General features: G+C 41.3%; 1 protein-coding gene across 1 annotated transcript in view; it reads left to right on the forward strand.

Annotated features, from left to right (window-relative positions):
- PPARG (peroxisome proliferator-activated receptor gamma) overlaps positions 1-20,152 on the forward strand; it is a 97,124-nt gene that overhangs the window by 37,552 nt on the left and 39,420 nt on the right. Inside the window, exons 2-4 of the mRNA XM_015420238.1 lie at positions 6,977-7,204; positions 8,980-9,149; positions 12,400-12,538. Of these exons, the coding sequence (XP_015275724.1) occupies positions 6,985-7,204; positions 8,980-9,149; positions 12,400-12,538 (529 nt within the window). The 5' untranslated portion in view covers positions 6,977-6,984. The remainder of the gene's footprint in view (positions 1-6,976; positions 7,205-8,979; positions 9,150-12,399; positions 12,539-20,152) is intronic.

Genomic DNA, 20,152 nt, shown 5'->3' on the forward strand with positions numbered 1-20,152 from the left:
ATAGAGCTTTGCCCCAAAACCAGAGTGTCCCCACACAACATCCCTGACATGATGATGTCACTTCATGGCAACGTCCCTGTTTAGGGGTGGGGTTTCCCTGCTGGCCAGCTGGTCGGCGGCAGGGAGAAGTCCCTGAAACTGGGGGATCCCCCACTTGTACCTGGGGGCTTGCAACCCTAGACCTTGGGCCAGTCACACATTCTCAGCTTAACCTGCCTCACAGTGTGGTTGTAAGGATAAAATGGAGGAGAGGAGAATGATGGAAGCTGCTTTGGGTCCCCATTGTGCAAAAGGTGGGGTATAAATTAATTAAATAAATAATACATCTAGATGAAGGGAAGAAGGGAAGGAAGCAAGGAATGGTGGGGATATGGGGGCTGTTTGGAGGAGGAAAAGGGGAAATAGCAACTGGGCCCTGCCTGGTGGCCAGTGCTGCACAGTTAGGCCCAGTACAGCCCAGTGACTGGAACCATATAGTGTTTTGCCAGGAAGAGGCTGCTAGGGGAAGTGAAAGAGAGAAATAAAGATAAGAGGGCAGATCAATGTAGGTTGGCTGGTAGGGTTGCTAGACCTTCCAGTAAAGGTGAGAGTTCCCCGCTGCCAGGCCCCACCACCGCACCGCTGATCATCTGGCCAACAGGGGGAACTTACCCCCCAAAAGAGGGAGATCCAGTTGACATGCAGTGACATGTCTATGTCACTATCTTTGTGACCCATCATGTCGGGACAGCGCTCTGTTATTTGGGCAAAAACTCTTATGTTAGAAGCCAAATTTACCATGGAGTTTTTGCCCAAATGCCAGAGCATCACCCCAACATCCCCTGACATGATGCCATTACATGGGCAGTGACATAGGCATGAAGCTGCATGTTGGTTGGATCTCTCTCCTGCTCCCAGTAAGTCCCCCCATCCCCCACTGGTTGCCAGGAGGGACCTGGCAATCCTATTGGCTGGTGAGTGGGAAGGAGAGAAGGAAGCAGGAAAAGGGGGCAAACTATAGGGGCTACCAGTGACAGGAAAGAGGAAAAAGTGGGAGAGGAGAAAATGAGAGGATGTCCCAGGGGTCGTTTCGTAGAAAAAGAGCTAGGGGAACTTATTAGCATAACTCATTAGCATATGCCACACCCCCTGACATCACCGGACGTGTGTCATAAGGCCACACCCCCTGACATCACCGGAAGTGTGTCATAAGGCCACACACCCCACCCCCAGTGGACCTGCAAGGCCAGCGGGAGTGCAAGGAAGCCCCGCCAAGGCCCTCCCTGGCCCCAGGCAGGCAGGGGTGGGGAGAGGCAGGGAGGAAGCAACTTACCCTCCCTCTTCTCCTGCCTCCTCCTGGCTGAATGAGGGCCGGAAGCGGGGTGGCCGGAAGAAGGCGCGGGCTTCATCATGTGCCCCACCCCCCGTATCTCACCCGGGGGAACGCAGTTCCCCCCCGAAATGACCTCTGGGATGTCCCTCTCCTCAGGTCCCTACTTGTATTCATCTAATTTATGAATATTCGCTTAACAGTAAGACTTTTGATCTTTGGTAGCTCACATCTTCCATTATTGTAATGCTTGCATGTGTCCACATCTTAATAGAAATCGAACAATTTTAAAGTCAATATGTTTCTCTAATTCTTAGACTTTATCAGTTTAGAAAAAATAATACTTCAGATACTTTGAAACAAGCACCGCAGTCCTAGGTGCCTTAGGTTCCAGCCTCATCTAGAGCTAAATATATATATAAGGGTGCCATCCTTTAATGTTTAGACAACTATAAGTCAGGAATCTTTTTTTCAGCTCTGGGAAAGCATGTGGAATGTAAGAGTCGCATAGCAAAGTGAGAATTTACAGCTGATACATTCAGAGAAATTGTTGTTTTCATATCAGTTGTCTGTATTTACATTAATTACACCACATGAATTGTTTTTGACCATATCTTCAGATGACTCATAGTTTAAGTGCAGGAGTTCTACATGGCCATCAGGGGAAGCAGGAAAAGGGGACAAATTATGGGGGCTACCAGTGACAGGAAGGAGAAAATAGTGGGGGAGGAGAAAATGAGAGGATGACCCTCTCTTCAAGTCCTTGCAGGTCCCCCAGTTGTATTCATGTAACAGATGAAATATTCACTTAACAGTGTTATTCACTTAACAGAATATTAACACGTGTGTGTGTGTGTGCCATTGTTTAATGTCAAATAGGTATCATCACCCTGATGTTCTAGCCATAGCCATGTGGTGCTGGTGTCTTTTGAAATTATTTTTATCCCAGCTTTGCTCTAAGACGTTCAGGGCAGTTTACATCATCTCTCCCCCGCTCCCATGTTATCCTCTAGACCACACTATGGTAGATTAGGCTAAGAGACAGTGACCAGCCCAAGGTCATTCAGCATGCCAAATGGCAGAGTGGAGACGTAAACTGCAGTCTCTTAGCCCTGCACTTTAACCACTGTACCATCCTGGTTTTCCATGGCTAATGTAATGGCATTGCCAGCATGCAGCATCATTATTGGTGGGAGCTGCAGGTTTGGCAGGGACACTGTGGGAGTAGCTGTTGTCTCTGCAGGCTTTAATATACAAGCTTTAATGCTGTGGGCTTCCTAAAATTTTCCTTTTAAGTCTTGAAGGTGCACAGAGAGGTATCATGGAAAGGTGTTCTTATCTGTGATTCTTCTCCTTAAATAACACGGAGAGCAGTTTTGGAAACTTCGTCCATCCATCTCCTCACTGACATGCCCCTTTTCTGAACCATGACAGTTAGATTTTATTTTTTGAAATAGAAATGGCTAATTCATGAACAATTGCAGGTTTTTCCCCAATCCACAGTTGATGTGGCACCATTTTACTAACGTCAATGCAAGTTTTTATTTTCTATTTTCATAGAGATACAAAAGTGTTTCAAACAAAAATAAACTAAGGCTACTGAAGGTCATAATGCTGTTCCTGCTTATGCTGAAATGTTTGTATATGATTTTTTAAAGCATCCTATTTCATCTGTGTTACATACTTTGATATATAAAAGTTCCAAAGCTCAAGAAAAGAACAGACAAAATTATATCACTGAATCTTCAAACCATGAGAAAAAGGATGTGGCAGTACAGCCGTGCTTTCCATCTAGCACAGATAATAATTTGTTTTGAGATTGTGGTTTGGAAATATTAAGCCTGATGGGCAGCTAACATTTTAACAGTGACCCAGCAAAATTATCAGTGACTGGTTCAACCCACTGACTCTCTCCCTCCAATGTAAAGCTACTTGAGAGAGGATTCTAAGCTCGTTCTTCCCTAGTGTGAACAGCAAGAGAGGCCTTGGTAGGATATTCCACTTTCATTTGCCTTGTGGACTGGTGGATAGGAACAATCTGCTCAAGTGCATCATAGGGGGAGGGCTTTGCATTTACATTTCCACGAGGGAACAAAGAGTTGGTGCTCTTGGCCACTGGTGGAGCCCTTTGCATATGTCGTGAGAAGGTGTGCGTGCATGTAATAGGAGTCCTTGGGATCAGGGGTATTCTGGGTGCCGAATGCAAAGCTTTTGGGGTTTGGAATTGGCCTTGAGTTGCCTATTCCTGACCTGAAGTCTGAGGAACTGTTGGGATACAAACATAAAGTGCATGTTCGATCAGGTCTCGTGCCCATTTGGCAATTTAAAACCATTGGGGGGGGGAATCAAATAAATAAGTATATTAAAATAAACAGATGGAAAAGAAAGTTGGTGGAAGGAGCACACCTTTCAGTCACCATCTTCAGTTCTTTCCCCAGATACATCTACACTTCTAGACGCTACAATGTTAGCTTAATGGTTTTCCTCCAAAAAATCTTGGGAGTTATGGTTTGGAGAACATGCTGAAAGATAGAGATGTACAAGTCTTGTCAAAGACCTGCAAAACTTCCAGAGTTCCCTAAGGATAGGGAAACACTGTTCAAATTGGTTTGTTAGTACTGTTGTAAGCTGCCCTGAGCCGCTTCGGCGGGAGGGCGGGATAAAAATCAAATAAATAAATAAATAGTATGGTGAAGATGTCTCTTTAATCCCTCCTACCTTTTTGAACTCCCATTCCAATTTGTTTTTTCTGGATCCAGTTTTAGCAAAAGTACTAACAGCCAAAAGTGTTGTGTGATATATGCAGCACCTGTTTACTTTATCCCAACAAAGAAAGGCATAATCACTGAAATAGATTCTTTCAACCTACTCCCAGATGTGTTTACTTAGAAAGCTCTATTGATTTCAGTGGGGCTTATTTCCAAAAAAGTGTGTTTAGGACTGCAAACCTCAAGGCATGTCCAGGCTCACCCTGGTCACAGAGTACATCTGCTGCCTTAACAGTGGCACCAGCTACTGTGAAATGTTTGTATATGTCACAGAGGAAGTTAAAAGTTGACACAAGCCTCTCCTCCCTATTCTTATAGTGTTAAGAGTCGATAAAACTTTGCTGCTTTGAGTCAGAAAGACCAAGCAGTGTTAGCTCGTTCAGAGTAAACAGAATCAAACAGATTTTTATTACATAAAGGTGTAAAGTCCACACATGCCAATAGGTCCCAAGTTCAAGTGAAATACCCAAGCCAGCTAAGCTCTTTAAAGTTCCTGATGTTTTTTCTAATATCAGGGGGTTTCTTTTAAAAAAAGAAAAGAGAAAATGTTCCTAGTAAGCAACATCCTATGGGGACAGAAAAGTTAAGAGATTTAAGAGCTGGTACAGTTGTGAGCTTGGAAACTCCCAGTTTGATCCTAACAATTCTGCTCAGGTTATGTAGTAAGAATGGGTTAAAAAGACTGGAACTACAGTGTTACAACACTGAGACTTATGTCTACAGTTGGGGTTTAATATGAGGGGCAAACTAGATGCGCTTATTTTTAAAGAGCTGGGTCCGGATTCCTTGGGTTTCCTGCAGCCACACACAAGTTGCAGGAAATGGTGTTTAAAAAATAAAGGAGGGTCAGTTTAGGCTAGGAATACCACCACAGGTGGAGGAAGGGTTCGTGCGTCTCCACCCACCCCAAGCCATTTCCCTCACTCAAACAGCGCTGGGGGGGGGTGTTCTTTCCCTGCTTTTGCTGTTCCACATGGAGTTTTCTGTGCACATGGAGCAGCAAAAACTGGGGAAATAACTGCCTCACAGGAATGTTTCAATGCAGGAAAATGCCCCCCGGGGGGGGGGACTCAGGAGTTCTTCCTCTCCCCTCCCCCGATGGCATTCTGAGCCCAAACAGGCTCTCCTTTATTTTTTAAAAGCCAGCGTCATGGTGGTTAAGAGTGGTGGATTCTAATCTGGAGAACCGGGTTTGATTTCCCACTCTTCCTTCACATGAAGCCTGCTGGGTGACCTTGGGCCAGTCACAGTTCTCTCAGAACTCTCAGCCCCACCCACTTCACAAGGTGCCTGCTGTGGGGAGAGGAAGTGAATGTGATTGTAAGCCACTTTGAGACTCCTTAAGGTAGAGAAAAAAGGTAAATGTAAAGGTTTCCCTTGCTTGAAAGCTAGTCGAATCCGACTCTAAGGGGCAATGCTCATCTCCATTTCCAAGCCGAAGAGCCAGCGCTGTCCAAAGACGTTTCTGTGGTCACGTGGCCAGCATGACTAAATGCCAAGGCTCAAAGAACGCTGTTACCTTCCCACCGAAGCAGTACCTATTAATCTACTTGCAGTTTCTTGCTTTTGAACTGCTGGGTTGGCAGGAGCTGGGGCCAGAGACGAGAGCTCACTCCATCATGTGGCACTAGGGCCTCAAACTGCTGAAGTACATACCTTCCAGTTTGCGGCTCAGTGTCTTAACCTCTAAGCCACCACGGCACCTAAAGGAAGAGAAAAGTGGGGTATAAAAACCTACTCTTCTTCTTTATTCCGGGTAACGGCTATATGGCTTTGGGGAACCCAAGATGGATCCAGGGAACCTGGACCCAGCTCTTTTTAAAAAAGCACATTTAGTTTGGGTTGAGACAGGGTTGAACCCAAGAGCTCGTTATCAGTGGCTTTGGTGAAACCATGTATAACTTCTCACTGCAGGGTCAATAAGGAATGAATGCTAAAATCAATACTTCTGCATTCGTATAAAATGGTGCTGTGAGGAAACTGTTGTTGGTAGCTCTATTCATAATGGTGCGAAATATGGAATTTACCCCTGGAGACGTCCCTGTTCCAATAAGTTACCAATCACTGTTCACATATGACACTTGATAAATGCATTACATCACATTAAAAGTGCTTCTGTGTTTGAAATCAAATGGAAAAGCTTTTTGTTATAGGAACCAACATATACGCTGGTACTAAGATATTAAAATATAAACTGGTGTGAAATTTGTGTCTGTTCTTTACCCCCCAAAATGGAGAGAATATGGGTAACACCATGGGTTTTCTCCCAGTTGGAAATTAATAGGGAAAACCCCAGAAATGCTATGGCTATGTGAAGTAAGAGACTTTCTGTAGAATTTAACTGGTGACTAGAAAGAGTATTAGATGCTACAGAATCAGAGGGTGAATCCACATACAGCTCATGCTTTTAAAAAAAACACCCAATTTTTTTTATTTTGAGGCAAATATTTTAAAATCAGGAGTAATAATAATCAGATATTTACATCATAGTCAATGAAATTTAGTAGCAAGTTTGAATGGATCCTTGTACGACTCTTACTCTGAACTTTACCAAAACTGAAGTTGTGCTTTGGCCTAATAGGACCCTTTGTTTTACATTAACTATGTGTTGGCAATTTTCAGGGTGAAAATATTGGCTAAGGTCCAAAGAACTACACTACTAATTCCCTGTGTGCTTTCAACTTGTTTCCGCTTTCTAAGCTGCATAGCAAACAGCTTTTGAAGCTGTTCATATGATGTCTACGTTAAGCACTTTTTAAGTATCTGGTGAAGCCCATCCTATTTACCACGTGTATGTTTCAGCTTATTTGAACATCTTATTTCTTTCTTTATTTCCTATTATTTATTTATATCTGGATACATCGCCTTACTGTGTTTTTTTTTTTCCTTTTCACTTCAGGGTTTACAATGGTTGACACAGAAATGCCGTTTTGGTCCATAAACTTTGGAATTAGCCCAGTGGACCTTTCTGCAATGGAGGATCACTCTCATTCCTTTGACATAAAGCCATTCACCACAGTTGATTTTACCAGCCTTTCCTCACCACATTATGAAGACCTTCCCCTTGCAAGAACTGACCAGACAGCTATTGATTACAAATACGATATGAAACTTCAGGAGTGCCAAAGTATGTCATGTGTGTTGTTGTTGCTTAATTGGGTTAAACCTTTGAGAAGAGTTTCTGGATCTTCAATTCTTACTGATATATGCTTACATGTTCACTGAAAACCACAAAAAGTAAATAGTCTAGGCTGAGGGTGAGCTGAAGGTAATTCAGAAGTGACCACTGTCTCTTCAAGAAATTAAAAGTAGCTCTCCACCCTCCTCTAGTATTTCTGCAATTTTCTCATTCTTCCCTTCAGAGCTACCACACGACCCTCTGTCTTCTTCTGGGCAGAGGAGGAGGAGGCATATGCATGTGTGTACCTTTGCTCTGGGTGGGAAAACAACAGCACCACTACCCTTTCCTATCCACCTGTCCTTCCCTTCTAGGATGGGAAAGGAGTGTACTATTCTTTCCCCCCCTAAAGCTGGTTTTCCTGTGTCTTCCAGAGAAGACACAGAAGTGACTGTATATTTTTCCTCTAGAAGGCAAATTACACTTTGGGGTGGGGTGGTGGTGATTTCCTTAGGGCAAACGGCACAAAGGTTTCCCCACCTGGGTACCTACTATGAAATGCTGTAATTGTACAAACCTCTATTTTGTTACTGGTAGCTCCCAAAGCTCTTGAAAAAAACTAAGTAGCTCCCAGAAGCATAAAATCTGCTCTTCCCTGGTCTAGGTTTCCAAAATAGTGCATACAGTTAATCACACAATCTGGGATGCAGAGATTGTTTTTATACCTATAGGGATTTTGTAGCTATATGAGAAGAATTGAACTTATATTTATTTTTCTTCCCTTTAGTTGGTCAATCATCTCATTACTTTTAGCAGTTTTCACAGCCACCTTCTCCATTCATAACAACTATCCCATTTTTATACTGCTCTTTCTTCGAGGTGTTCAAGTCAATGTATGTGTTTCCCCCATCTCCATTTTATCCTCACAGCCACCAAATGAAGTAGATTACGCTGTGAGGATGAGTGGCCCAAGTTAACCAATAAGCTCCATAGTTAAGTGGCAAATTAAAACTGTGTTGCCCTAGTCCTAGTCAGGAAGTCTAACCATTATGTTACAGTGGACATCAATATATGACAGAGATACTATTTAATATATAATCATGCATTTTAAAGAGGGGGGAAAGGACCTTTTACATATTTATAATGCTTGAATTAATTCTGTTTAAAATATTACGATATAATAAATACATTTTGAATGATCTTGTTGTGGGAAGAAGGGAAGATGATAGTAAGCTGCTCTGAGACTCTAAGTGAAGGGCGGGGTATAAATCAAATTCTTCTTCTCCCCCTCCTCCTCCTCTTCCTCCTCCATGTTCTTCTTCTTCTTTTTAAATGCTTCTAGTATTAAAATGCTTCTAGCTGTGCCCGAATAAAAGCTGAATAATATTTACTTTTATTTGGGTATGGCTATTTCAGCAGCCAAATCAGATTGTCTAATCTGCATTTGGCTGAATAAATGCCCGGAAAATATTCCACTTTATTGGGGGGAAGAAGAATCTGAAGCTGAGACAGAGTTTCTTGTCTAAGACTATCCAGTAAGTTTATGACTGAGCTGAGATTTGAACAAGCAGCTATCAGGTTCTGAACTACAACAGTACATCCAAATACTGCCAGTAATAATTTGCTAGTTGTTTGGTTCTTATGTGTAGCTAATTCTGAGGTCTGGGGGGAGGATTCTAAGATGGATAATTGCAAATTGGTGACACCTGCCAATATTCTTGGTTATGTTTGCATGCAGTTCAAGACTATAGTGAATCTCCCTTTGGAAATCTTTCATTGTTCAGGTGCAATCAAGATGGAGCCTCCCTCTCCACCATACTTCTCAGAAAAAGTTCAGCTATACAATAAAGCTCATGAAGAAGCTTCCAATTCTCTAATGGCTATTGAATGCAGGGTGTGCGGAGACAAAGCTTCTGGGTTCCATTATGGAGTGCATGCATGTGAAGGCTGCAAGGTGGGGTGGTCCACAGTATTATGCTTCCTTTTAAAAAGTATTTGCTGCTGTTTCAGGCCTCTTATTCCGTTCCTGTTTTCAGAAATGCCTAAGCACATAGATGGTACCTACCCCCAGTACAATTGCATAGAATAAACTCTAAAATCACCCAAAATTACTGGAAAAACTGCAACCAAGTTGGGGATTTCATCCATTGTTGGTGGTATTACCCACCAATTAAGAAATTTTGGGCACAAATTCTAATGCAAATGTTTATAATTACTGGTCTTAAACTTACCTGATACCCCAGAAATGGTACTATTGGATAGTTGGTCCGGTCCTACAGGAGACAAAATTAAAATGACATTAGTTTCTACTTTTACCACAGTAGCCAGAATTTTAATAGCACAAAAATGGACAGAGAATAAGAGTCCAACACTTTTATTACAGCAAAACAAGCTATGGGAACATTTTATTCATGGTCGAATCGCAGTAAACTCCATGAGAACAGATATAGAGAGCTATCAAAAAACATTTCAAGCGGTATGGTTCCCAGTAGTGAAATACCTAGTGAAAGATAGGATAGTTCTGAAAAATCCATGTTATAAGAACCTATTTCTAACTATCTAGTAGCTCAGCTTTGATAGTATTTATCAAAATATTCTCTTTTTAACTCTCTGTAATATAACATAAACTATCATGTTGATACACATGAGTTACACTGTCTGTAACTGAGTAATTGTTATTGAAATGTTATAACTAAATAAAAATTGAATTAAAAAAAAAGAAATGCCTAAGCACCATGCTTGCAGTCATTTAATATTAATAGAATAGGAAGCCTTTACTTGGATCATCTGTTATCTGCCATTATCAACTAGAAATCTGTCATCGCTAATATGACCCCCCCCTTCAATTTCCCTCCCTCAGAGACAAGATTTTCCCTTGGTTTTTCTTTCCCTTTACTGACTGAGCCGCCTTAGTCATGAGTTTTCTTCTTTGCTGAAGAGCTCTGTCTGTCCCACCCTGTCACAGTACAATATTTTGGCTGTTGGCTCAGCCCAGGAACCTGAGGGAAGGATCAGGAGCTTAAACAAATTAAATGGCACTTGAGGTGTTTTGAAATGCAAAAATAACAAAATATATTATTTAACATAGAGGGGAAAGGTCAGGTGAAATTAGGGGTTCAAAATTTCTGAGGTAAAATCAGTACATCCACAGACTTTAATTCTTATGTTTCAGGCTAATGAGAATTTCTTAAGCTATTCACAGTTACTTAAATCTTTATGTTAAGAGGCTTTTGTTCCAGTGTTTTCTCAAACACTCTAGTACACTTTCTTTGAGTATTCTCTGACTCGTTTGGTTTCCAGAAGGCTGGTACACTCTATCCAGTACCCAAGCCCTTCTCTTGAAACACCAGTACTCATCTTGAGTTTTTAACTGACTCCCAGGGTTGCGGTCACACGTGCCAGAAAAAATGGGGAGGGAAGCGAGGCTATTTCCTCCAGAGGAATTTGACCCGCAGTTGCACGATTACACCTCCTTTTGAAGCTGCGGGCGCAGTCCATCAGTGCGTGATCAGATGCAACTGCGGGTGAGTCTCTTTTTTTGTGCCGTTTTCCCCCCTTGCGCTTAACCGAGGGGTTCTTGAATTGCACCTCTGCACCGAGGGCTTCCTATGGAGTTTGTGATGATGCACATACTACGGGGGGGGGGGAAACAACAGCACGGAGTTGGGATGGCCTGATCAGACCATCCCGATGCCATGAGAGTGTGCTGGAGCGATCAGACACGGGAACATCCCTGGCCTGTCGCAACCCATTAACTACCAGATTTTCCCTGGTGTCTTTTAACTCCGCTTCTGCAGTGGAGCAGAACGAGTTGCCGACAGCTGCGGGGCACTTCCCAGATGTTGTTGTCTGATCACGCCCTTTAAATCCACCCAGCATTCACACCTATTTTGGGTCTAATTGTGCGTTTGATTGCAGCCTTAGGTCTCCAGAATCAGTTTCTAGCCACCCCAGACCAGGGATCTCTGCACTCTTCAGAGCTAACTTCCTGTATGACTGGGTAGGGAATTTTCTTCTCTCTGTAGAAGATCTATCCCCTTTCCATGGCCCAAATGGGAATCTTCGCCAACTTCCCAAACTTCCTTGCTAACTTTCTCCCAGTTTTCCTGTCTGTGTTAAACTGCTCTCAGTCAGGGCTGAATTCGAAACTATCAGTAGACTCTTCTCAACTAGGGCTGAAATCAGACTCAATTCCCCTCAGCATCCAGTTCAGAAGTGTTCCTCTGCTCAGCTGATGCTAACCAATCAGATCTCTTGGAACAGCCTGTCACTCCAGGCTCTCTGGCTCTGTGAAGAATTAACCCTTACAGTCCTTTATGCTTACACAACACTTCTAAGCTTTTAAAAGTGCAGTCTGTCACAATTAGAAATTGTATATCAGAAAAATCCTTTGCTAAAATCCTTCCTGGTCCACAAACTAATTTCAGTTGGGAAGGCAATGTCTAAATCTATAACTGCCCCTGAGTTTTTTTTATATTTGCTCAGTTTCACAAAGCAAAATAAGGGAAGCCTGGAAATTGAAGGAGACAAATACTTTTTCAAGACTGTAGGTGATTTTCCCATGCAGTCATGGCACATGACATAAATAGAAATATATTTCCCACCAGACCCCACAAAAGCTGCTCAAGCTACATTTGTTCTTTTACAGTCTTCCTCTCAAGATATAGATACAAGATAAATAACTCTGATGAAGTGTGCATGCACATGAAAGCTTATCCCAGAATTAAACTTTGTTGGTCTTAAAGGTGCCACTGGACTCAAACGTTGTTCTTTTTAGAGCACTATTGATTCATAATGTTTTTCAGTAGCTAAAATTTGACATTATTTTTCCCAGTAACTACTTATAAAATTAGCTTTGCAAGGCTATAACCAGAAAAGCAGAAATGTTTTCACACAACAACCTTTCCTTTTGTGTTATTCAACCTAAAGCATGTTTGTTAGATATTGTGTTATTAAAGTCTAAGCATAAATACCAGGAAATAAGTTCCATGAAATCAATGCAACTTGCTTCTAAATAAATGGGTTGATGATTTATAGATTGCAAATGTCTGTTCTGGAGTATTGTATTGTTCAATGTGATTCTAAAATGTAAAGAGAACCATCCCTTGCATTTTGTGATACATAAGTTAAAAGATCATCCCATAGATGTGTCAGGGAACAATGGAAAACTACTGTTTCTAACTATTCCTTTTTTCTTATTGAAGGGCTTCTTTCGAAGAACTATCCGGTTAAAATTAATATATGACAGGTGTGATCTCAACTGCCGAATTCATAAGAAAAGCAGAAATAAATGTCAGTACTGTAGATTCCAGAAATGCCTTGCAGTTGGAATGTCACATAATGGTGAGCATGTTTGCTATCATCTGTATTTCTTATAGATTCCACATGGAATAGTTTGGTATTAGTTATTTGATTGTTACAGCTAAGGATTGCTTTGGTGTAACAGGCTCAGCATCTGCAACTGGAAAAATTAATCTGGTCAGGATAGAACTAATTCTGATAATTTTATTGGTTATTTACTTTGACAGAATAGGATTGTACGGTACCCATTCACCCACCCTCTTTTTAAAACTCTTACATTGGTATTTTACATATTTGTTGTATTCTCTGGGTGTGCTTGAGACCATTGGTAATGTGAGCTAAATAAATTGATTGATTGATTGTATATCTAATTATGAACTGTGCCATAGAGGAGATGATCAATAGAGCTACAAAATGTAGCAAGGGACAGATGGGGGATTTTCCTACAAATCTGAAGGGAATCCCAGGTTTGCAGAAAAATCTAAAATGTTGAAAGAAAACTATATCAGGGAATTAAAGACACCCAAAGTAATACAAACAATGCATGTAGCTTAAAGAAATTAATGCGCACTAAGCTGTCAGTGGCCATTATGGATGTTGCTAGCCAACCACAGCAATATTGCTGAGCCTTTTGAGCCTTGGTTTCTATAACTTGGATGCCCAGATAGCCCTGGAAAAGGTGCCATCCCTATCCCCTCTCATGTCCCCAGATGGAGGAAGCCTTGCTGGCAACCACTAATATCAGCTAGCGGCACTAGATTGCCCCTCTGGTGCCATGTAACTTCCTGTACCAGGAGGATTAAGGACGGTGATGGTCAGTGTCCTTGTTGCAGCTGCCTTTATTTCCATCTTTGAACAGTAGCCATGATAGCATTTGGAGCCGCTGTCCGACACAAGCCTCCTGGCTTGAGCTGCATGTAGGGGTCCCGTTCTCCCAGAAATGGGGATGGCAGATTCCCTCCTCCCATTGTTTGCTGCCAGAGTAGCAGTGGGAGAAAAAAAATTAAACCTCGCAGCGATTCTTGTGGCGCTATGTGACTTCCATAAAAAAATGGAAGTGATGTGGTTACTCTAGGAATCACTGGAAACTATGATTCTAGAGCTATCTACATCACTTCCAGGGTTTTTTTTTTAACCAGGAGTGACTTGGCACCACAGCCAACATCATGGCCTACCCCCTATCCCCACCCACAACTTTTCCACCTGGCAACCCAAGTTTCATGGCATCTGATATGCTGCTAAGCTGACACTTCCCTTCTGAAAACCGGTATGGAATTAACTTCTGTGGCAGGGAGTAAAGAGGCAAGATTTAACTTTTTAGAGAACATTTCTAGACTCGTCAAAATGAATCGTTTTTGTAAAAACATTTTTAGTTGCACACCCACACACATATGAAAGTGTCTTCTTTCAACAATTTGGAGAGGAATATAAGCAGGGATAAAAGTATTCACTTATTGTGTGGGATAAAGAAAGAGGAACAGGTCCCCATGTTGCCAAGGGAACCAAAGCTCCCTGTCCTCCTGCACTGTGCTGTGGCTATTTCATTGCCCGCCCTCACAGCACAGTTCAGCTAAATAGTAAATGCATCCTGCTTCACTTGCTTTGCTTAGAGTAACATCATGTTGTTCACTCTGTGAACCTAGTATGTCTGGGATTACTCATAGAGGAAGAAGAACCAGTTCCAAAGGAGGAGTAGAGAAGGGAAGCACAGTGGCTGTGAACAATCATGAAGAAAGAGGAAAGGATATATTTGGTGCTTTTTCTTCCTCCAGGGACTATTTTGTATCTCTCCAAAAACCTGATTTTTATGCAGGAACGTTTTGTGTCCAGATTTCATCACAGCTTTTCTTTTACATTTTATACTGTATCTGTTTACCTATCATCATCATCATCATCATCATCATCATCATCATCATCATCATCATCATCATCATCATCATCATCAATATGTCCAGATTTCATCACAGCTTTTCTTTTACATTTTATACTGTATCTGTTTACCTATCATCATGATCATCATCATCATCATCATCAATAATAATAATAATAATAATAATAATAATAATAATAATAGTTGCTGTTGTTATTGTTTGTATTTATGAATCGCCCAGAGCACTGGGTGATATACAACAACAGATAAAACAAGATAAAATCAGTTAAAATATTAGTAGAACATTAAAGACAATCAGATGGTGAGTAGCCAATCCCCATTCCAACTCCCACTGCTGGCTACGTCATGGACAGGGGGGAGGAGGGCAAAATAGATGTAAACAACAGGGAACGGGAAGGGTGCCAGCCAAGATGGAACCGTTGCTATCCTCAATCAAAAGCCTGGCGGAACATCTCTGCCTTGCAGGCCCTCTGGAATTGCATCAGATCCCACATGTCCCTGATGGAATTTGGCAGAGAGTTCCACCAGGTTGGGGCCAAGACCAAAAAGGCCCTCGCCCTGGTCGAGGACAGCCAGATGTCTTTAGGGCCGGGGATCACCAGCAGATGAAGAAGCTCAAGGCTGTCCTGGGAACATAATGGAATTTCCCTCTAAATATAAAAATCCTGCTTAGCTCTTCCACTATGAGTTCATACTTATGCTAAGCAATCGGGGGAACACTTGGCCAATTGTCCATAACTAGGGTAGCCAGCCTCCAGTTGGGGCATGGCGTTCTGCCAGAACTACAACTGATCTCCATGCTACACAGGAAACGGCAGCTTTGGAGGGTGGGTTCTATGACATCACATCCCTGCTGAGCCTCCTCCCCAAGCTGTGCCCCCAAATCTCCAGGAATTTCTCAATCTGGAATTGGCAACCCAACACAACTGAAAGTGTGAATTTGGAATCTTCTGGTGCGCAAAGTGGCTTAGGTGGGAGAGCTGCGAAGTGGTGGGAAGGGGCCCAGGTTAGCAGACATGCACGCACCCTTCTGCCCTCCTCCTGCTTCTCTGTTGAAAATCACCCCTTCCCAGACTAGCATTTAAATATATCACACAGTTTAGTCCTCATGCAAACTGAAAGGTTAATCTTGAATGTTAAATAGTCTGGTTGGTTGTACAAGACCATTTAGGACATCCTGTCTGTACTTTAAGGTCATTTTATTAATTAATATGAAAATATTCAACATCAGGATTCTTGAGTGAATGAATTCTAATGAAGATTCTGTACACTTTCCTTGGCAAAGCGAAATGAAAACAGGAATAGGATGTCATAACATACAAAGTAAAGAATTACAAACATGAGTGGGAAAATAACTTCTTTGGGGGTTTTGTTGTTCTCTGTATATTAAAGAAGAGTTTATTGATGCCAAAAGAAAATTTTAACTTGGGGTGACAGTACAACGGGCAAATAAATAGTTCTGAGAAATATTTTCTCAAATATGAATTTTTTTTAAAAAAAATGGAAGGACAAACATCATACTTGAAAATATTACTGTTAAATTTCTTATATACGGACACTGTGGAATGCATGTATTAATAATACATTTTACCAAATTCAGATGAGCCATATGTTTTATCTTGGGAGTGCAGTGCCTTCCATGAGCTTTCCTGCTGGATCCAGCCCTGTATTGCTTGTTGTGTTCATACGCATCCTTTAAAGAAAATAACTAGACCTCTAGGAGGTTTCCCAGCATTAAAAAAAAAAAATCAAATACCAGCAGAATGGAGCCACAGTGTGTGTGGGGGGGAAGAAGGAGTGTAGCCCTTCCACAACCATACCACAGTTTCACAAATTGAAACTGAGCCACATATACACTGCCATGTTTCTATCCCTGGAAGAGAAAAAAAGAAAGACTGTTTTTCTCTTTTTCCTCCTTTTCCACGGGGAAAGGGTTAGTTTTGTTTGTTGAAGCTGTACAGAGATTGAAATAGTTAAACCTCATTTCCTTCCTTGCAGCATCCCCAGTCTGAGCTGGGGACCGGTGCAGCTATTATTACTTTCCAAAAATGCTGAGCTCCCAGTGTATCATCTAGTGATGCATCTCTTAATTTCTGCCCTTATTAAACATTTGCCAAATTAAATGTCAATGTTTCATCATTGTTGGAACAATAGGAGATGCTCTCATTCCTCTCCTCTCCCTGTGACTTAGCCATCAAGCCATAAATTGGAGTGTTTTATGAGTGATTTGCAGCTGCCTAGATGAATATGGATAAATCACATGTACAGGTTTTCATCTGGCTTGATAGTAAAATCTTTAGTTTCTGTTGTCCAGAAATGTTCTGCAGATGGTCAGTCCAGGGAGTAATATATTGGTTGCATGGTGAATTATAATGGGGGCAGACAAAAAGGATATGGACAATTGAGTCAACCTGATCCTTACAATAAGTACAAAAGCGTTTCTCAACAGTACAACGGGCAAATAAATAGTTCTGAGAAATATTTTCTCAAATATGAATTTTTTTTAAAAAAAATGGAAGGACAAACATTATACTTGAAAATATTACTGTTAAATTTCTTATATACGGACACTGTGGAATGCATGTATTAGTAATACATTTTACCAAATTCAGATGAGCCATATGTTTTATCTTGGGAGTGCAGTGCCTTCCATGAGCTTTCCTGCTGGATCCAGCCCTGTATTGCTTGTTGTGTTTATATGCATCCTTTAAATAAAATAACTAGACCTCTAGGAGGTTTCCCAGCATTAAAAAAAAAAATCAAATACCAGCAGAATGGAGCCACAGTGTGCGTGGGGGGAAGAAGGAGTGCAGCCCTTCCACAACCATATCACAGTTTCACAAATTGAAACTGAGCCACATACACTGCCATGTTTCTAGCCCTGGAAGAGAAAAAAGAAAGACTGTGTTTCTCTTTTTCCTCCTTTTCCGCGGGGAAAGGGTTAATTTTGTTTGCTGAAGCTGTACAGAGATTGAAAGAGTTAAATCTCATTTCCTTCCTTGCAGCATCCCCAGTCTGAGCTGGGGACCGGTGCAGCTATTATCACTTTCCAAAAATGCTGAGCATATCAGATCATGGAGCTCCCAGTGTATCATCTAGCGATCCATCTCTTAATTTCTGCCCTAATTAAACATTTGCCAAATTAAATGTCAATGTTTCATCATTGTTGGAACAATAGGAGATGCTCTCATTCCTTTCCTCTCCCTGTGACTTAGCCTACAAGCCATAAATTGGAGTATTTTATGAGTAATTTGCAGCTGTCTAGATGAATATGGATAAATCACATGTACAGGTTTTCATCTGGCTTGATAGTAAAAATTTTAGTTTCTGTTGTCCAGAAATGTTCTGCAGATGGTCAGTCCAGGGAGTAATATATTGGTTGCATGGTGAATTATAATGGGGGCAGACAAAAAGGATATGGACAATTGAGTCAACCTGATCCTTACAATAAGTACAAAAGCGTTTCTCAGGCGGGATTCTATTGAAATGGCCCTTCATCTCAGCAGAAGGTAGTGTGTTGCATCTAAGTAACATGAAAGAGCAGTGTTATTCTGGGAATATTAAATAAAAGAAATATTTAGACAATTCAAACATTTTCTGATAAGATAAATGGAAGTAGATAGGAGAGCATTTCCGATCATCTTTGAGTTCTACCATAGCCCAATCTTTTTTAAAAGTCAGTTTTGTACTGCTAGCAAGGATTTGTTAAAGCGAATCCCTGGAATTAAGTCTCAGGTTTAATATTGTGAACTTTGAGTCAATTGGACTACGCCAAGTTCCCAACCAAGAGTCAGCTGTTACTAGTTGCTTGCAGTAAAGATGGTAGAACATTAGATTCATGGAGTGATAATCTGAATTTGATAGTGATGCTCTCATTCTTGAGTTATTGTTGACAGACACAAAGATCTGCAGGAAACATGCTGCATATATGTTGCATGGTTTGGCCCAAAACATAAAAATCATAATTCCTGCCTACAGTGTCCTTGCTATTGGAACCCTTTAAAATAATTATATTACTATATTTTTCTGCTAAACGTTGTGGCAAAACGATTCGTATTCCCAAACCCAGCAATATTTTCAGCACAGCAATATACTTTCAAAAAACAAACTCCAAAACCTGACCATATTTTTCATGGGATGATAGTGAGTCTAGTGTAATTGTTTGAAACTTCAATGAGCTATCCCAGGCAAATTTCTCATCTTCTTTTGAATTCACTGCCTGTGATTGAGGAAGGGAAACGGCAGGACAAGCTGCTGCCTGTATTGAGCTCCAGCATGTGTGGTTTATGGCACTTATCTAGGAAATTCTCAGATTGTTAAAGGTATTATGTGGTTTGCTATGAGTTTATTGCAGGCAGATAGAACAGTGTGGCTTAGGAACATGGGAATTGTCAGTTGTCTGCTCTGATAAGAACTATAAAGCTCTGTTTACATGGAATAGTGCTATAGAAATGAAGGCTATGAATAAGATCGCCACCATACAGATCTTCAGAGAGGCAGAAAATAAGTTTTGGTCCAGAACAATATATTGGCCCTGATTTATATGTGACCAGACCACCCACAACCTGATGTGGTAGAAAAGCTGTTAGGTGCCCTTTGCCTCCACTTGATAACTCAAAGAATCTATGATAACTCAAAGAATCCACACCAACACCTGATCATAAGAAGAGTATGAGATTTTCTTTCCTCTCTGAAGGTTTTTAAGTAGAAATGATGGCACAGATATTGTTTTAAATTAATAAGTTTCTCTCCCTCAAAGAAGAAAATAAACAGAGCCTCCATCTAGCTGATACCTCCATAGAGGCCCAGTTTCCTCATTCTTTGAGGTACATTGCCATTGCCAGCTCATCTTCTGCATGAGGACTGTTGCTGATCCTGCTAATGTACACACCAGAGTTCTCATTGAGAAGTCCTCTCACTGTACTTTTAGATGGTGCTCAGCATCTAGAAGATGGAGAATGACCTTTTGCAACTTGTCAAAGTCTGCCAGGACACCTTTTAAATCTGCATCATCTCACGTTCCCTCTGCATTATTTTATTTTTGTTTGTTTGTTTATATTGTCCTTCCCCGATTCCAGAATCTTATGCAGAAGATGACCAAGCCTCCCAAATCATGGAGTAACTTGCATGTGGTTTCATCAGAAATATTGATGTTACATATAGAACATGTAGCAGTTCTCTGAGAAAGAACAAGGCTAAGATTTGGGAAAGTGTTTCCCCAAAGACAGCAAAGGAGGCAGCTTAATGACGATTTTTTACTGGCAACTGTTACTGGCAACTACCAAAATGTATATACTGTCTCTGCAAGAAGGGGGGAACCGACCCTACAGGCTAGAGTCCAAAACAAATAGCCACAGGCAATTATTCAAAGGTTTCTATTGGAAGAAACTGAAGGCAGAAGGTATTTTCAGGAAGGAGTCTAAATTTAAATGATACAAAGTAGTCCTCTGTTCCCTGTGGAGTTGCTAAGTCCCTTTCAGTTCAAATACTAGAGCCAGATAATAGAAGAATGGCTGCAAAAAGTGAAAGAGGAGTAAAACGGTAGACTTTTGGCAGTAGGCTTCACTATGAAGAGCCACTGTAATAAGAATGTGGAAGCAAATCAGTGTCTGTCCTACTGATGTGAAGCCAAAGTTAATCAAGTGAATGATGAGGTGCTCGGTGACTTCCTTATATTACAGACCCATCCAGGTGTGAGGAAAACACTATTTCTGACCCAACAACAGAGACTTGCCAAATATTCACATAATAGGAAAGGACTAAAG

Source organism: Gekko japonicus, unplaced genomic scaffold (assembly GCF_001447785.1).
Source record: "Gekko japonicus isolate JY-2015 unplaced genomic scaffold, Gekko_japonicus_V1.1 scaffold254, whole genome shotgun sequence".
NCBI lineage: Eukaryota > Metazoa > Chordata > Lepidosauria > Squamata > Gekkonidae > Gekko > Gekko japonicus.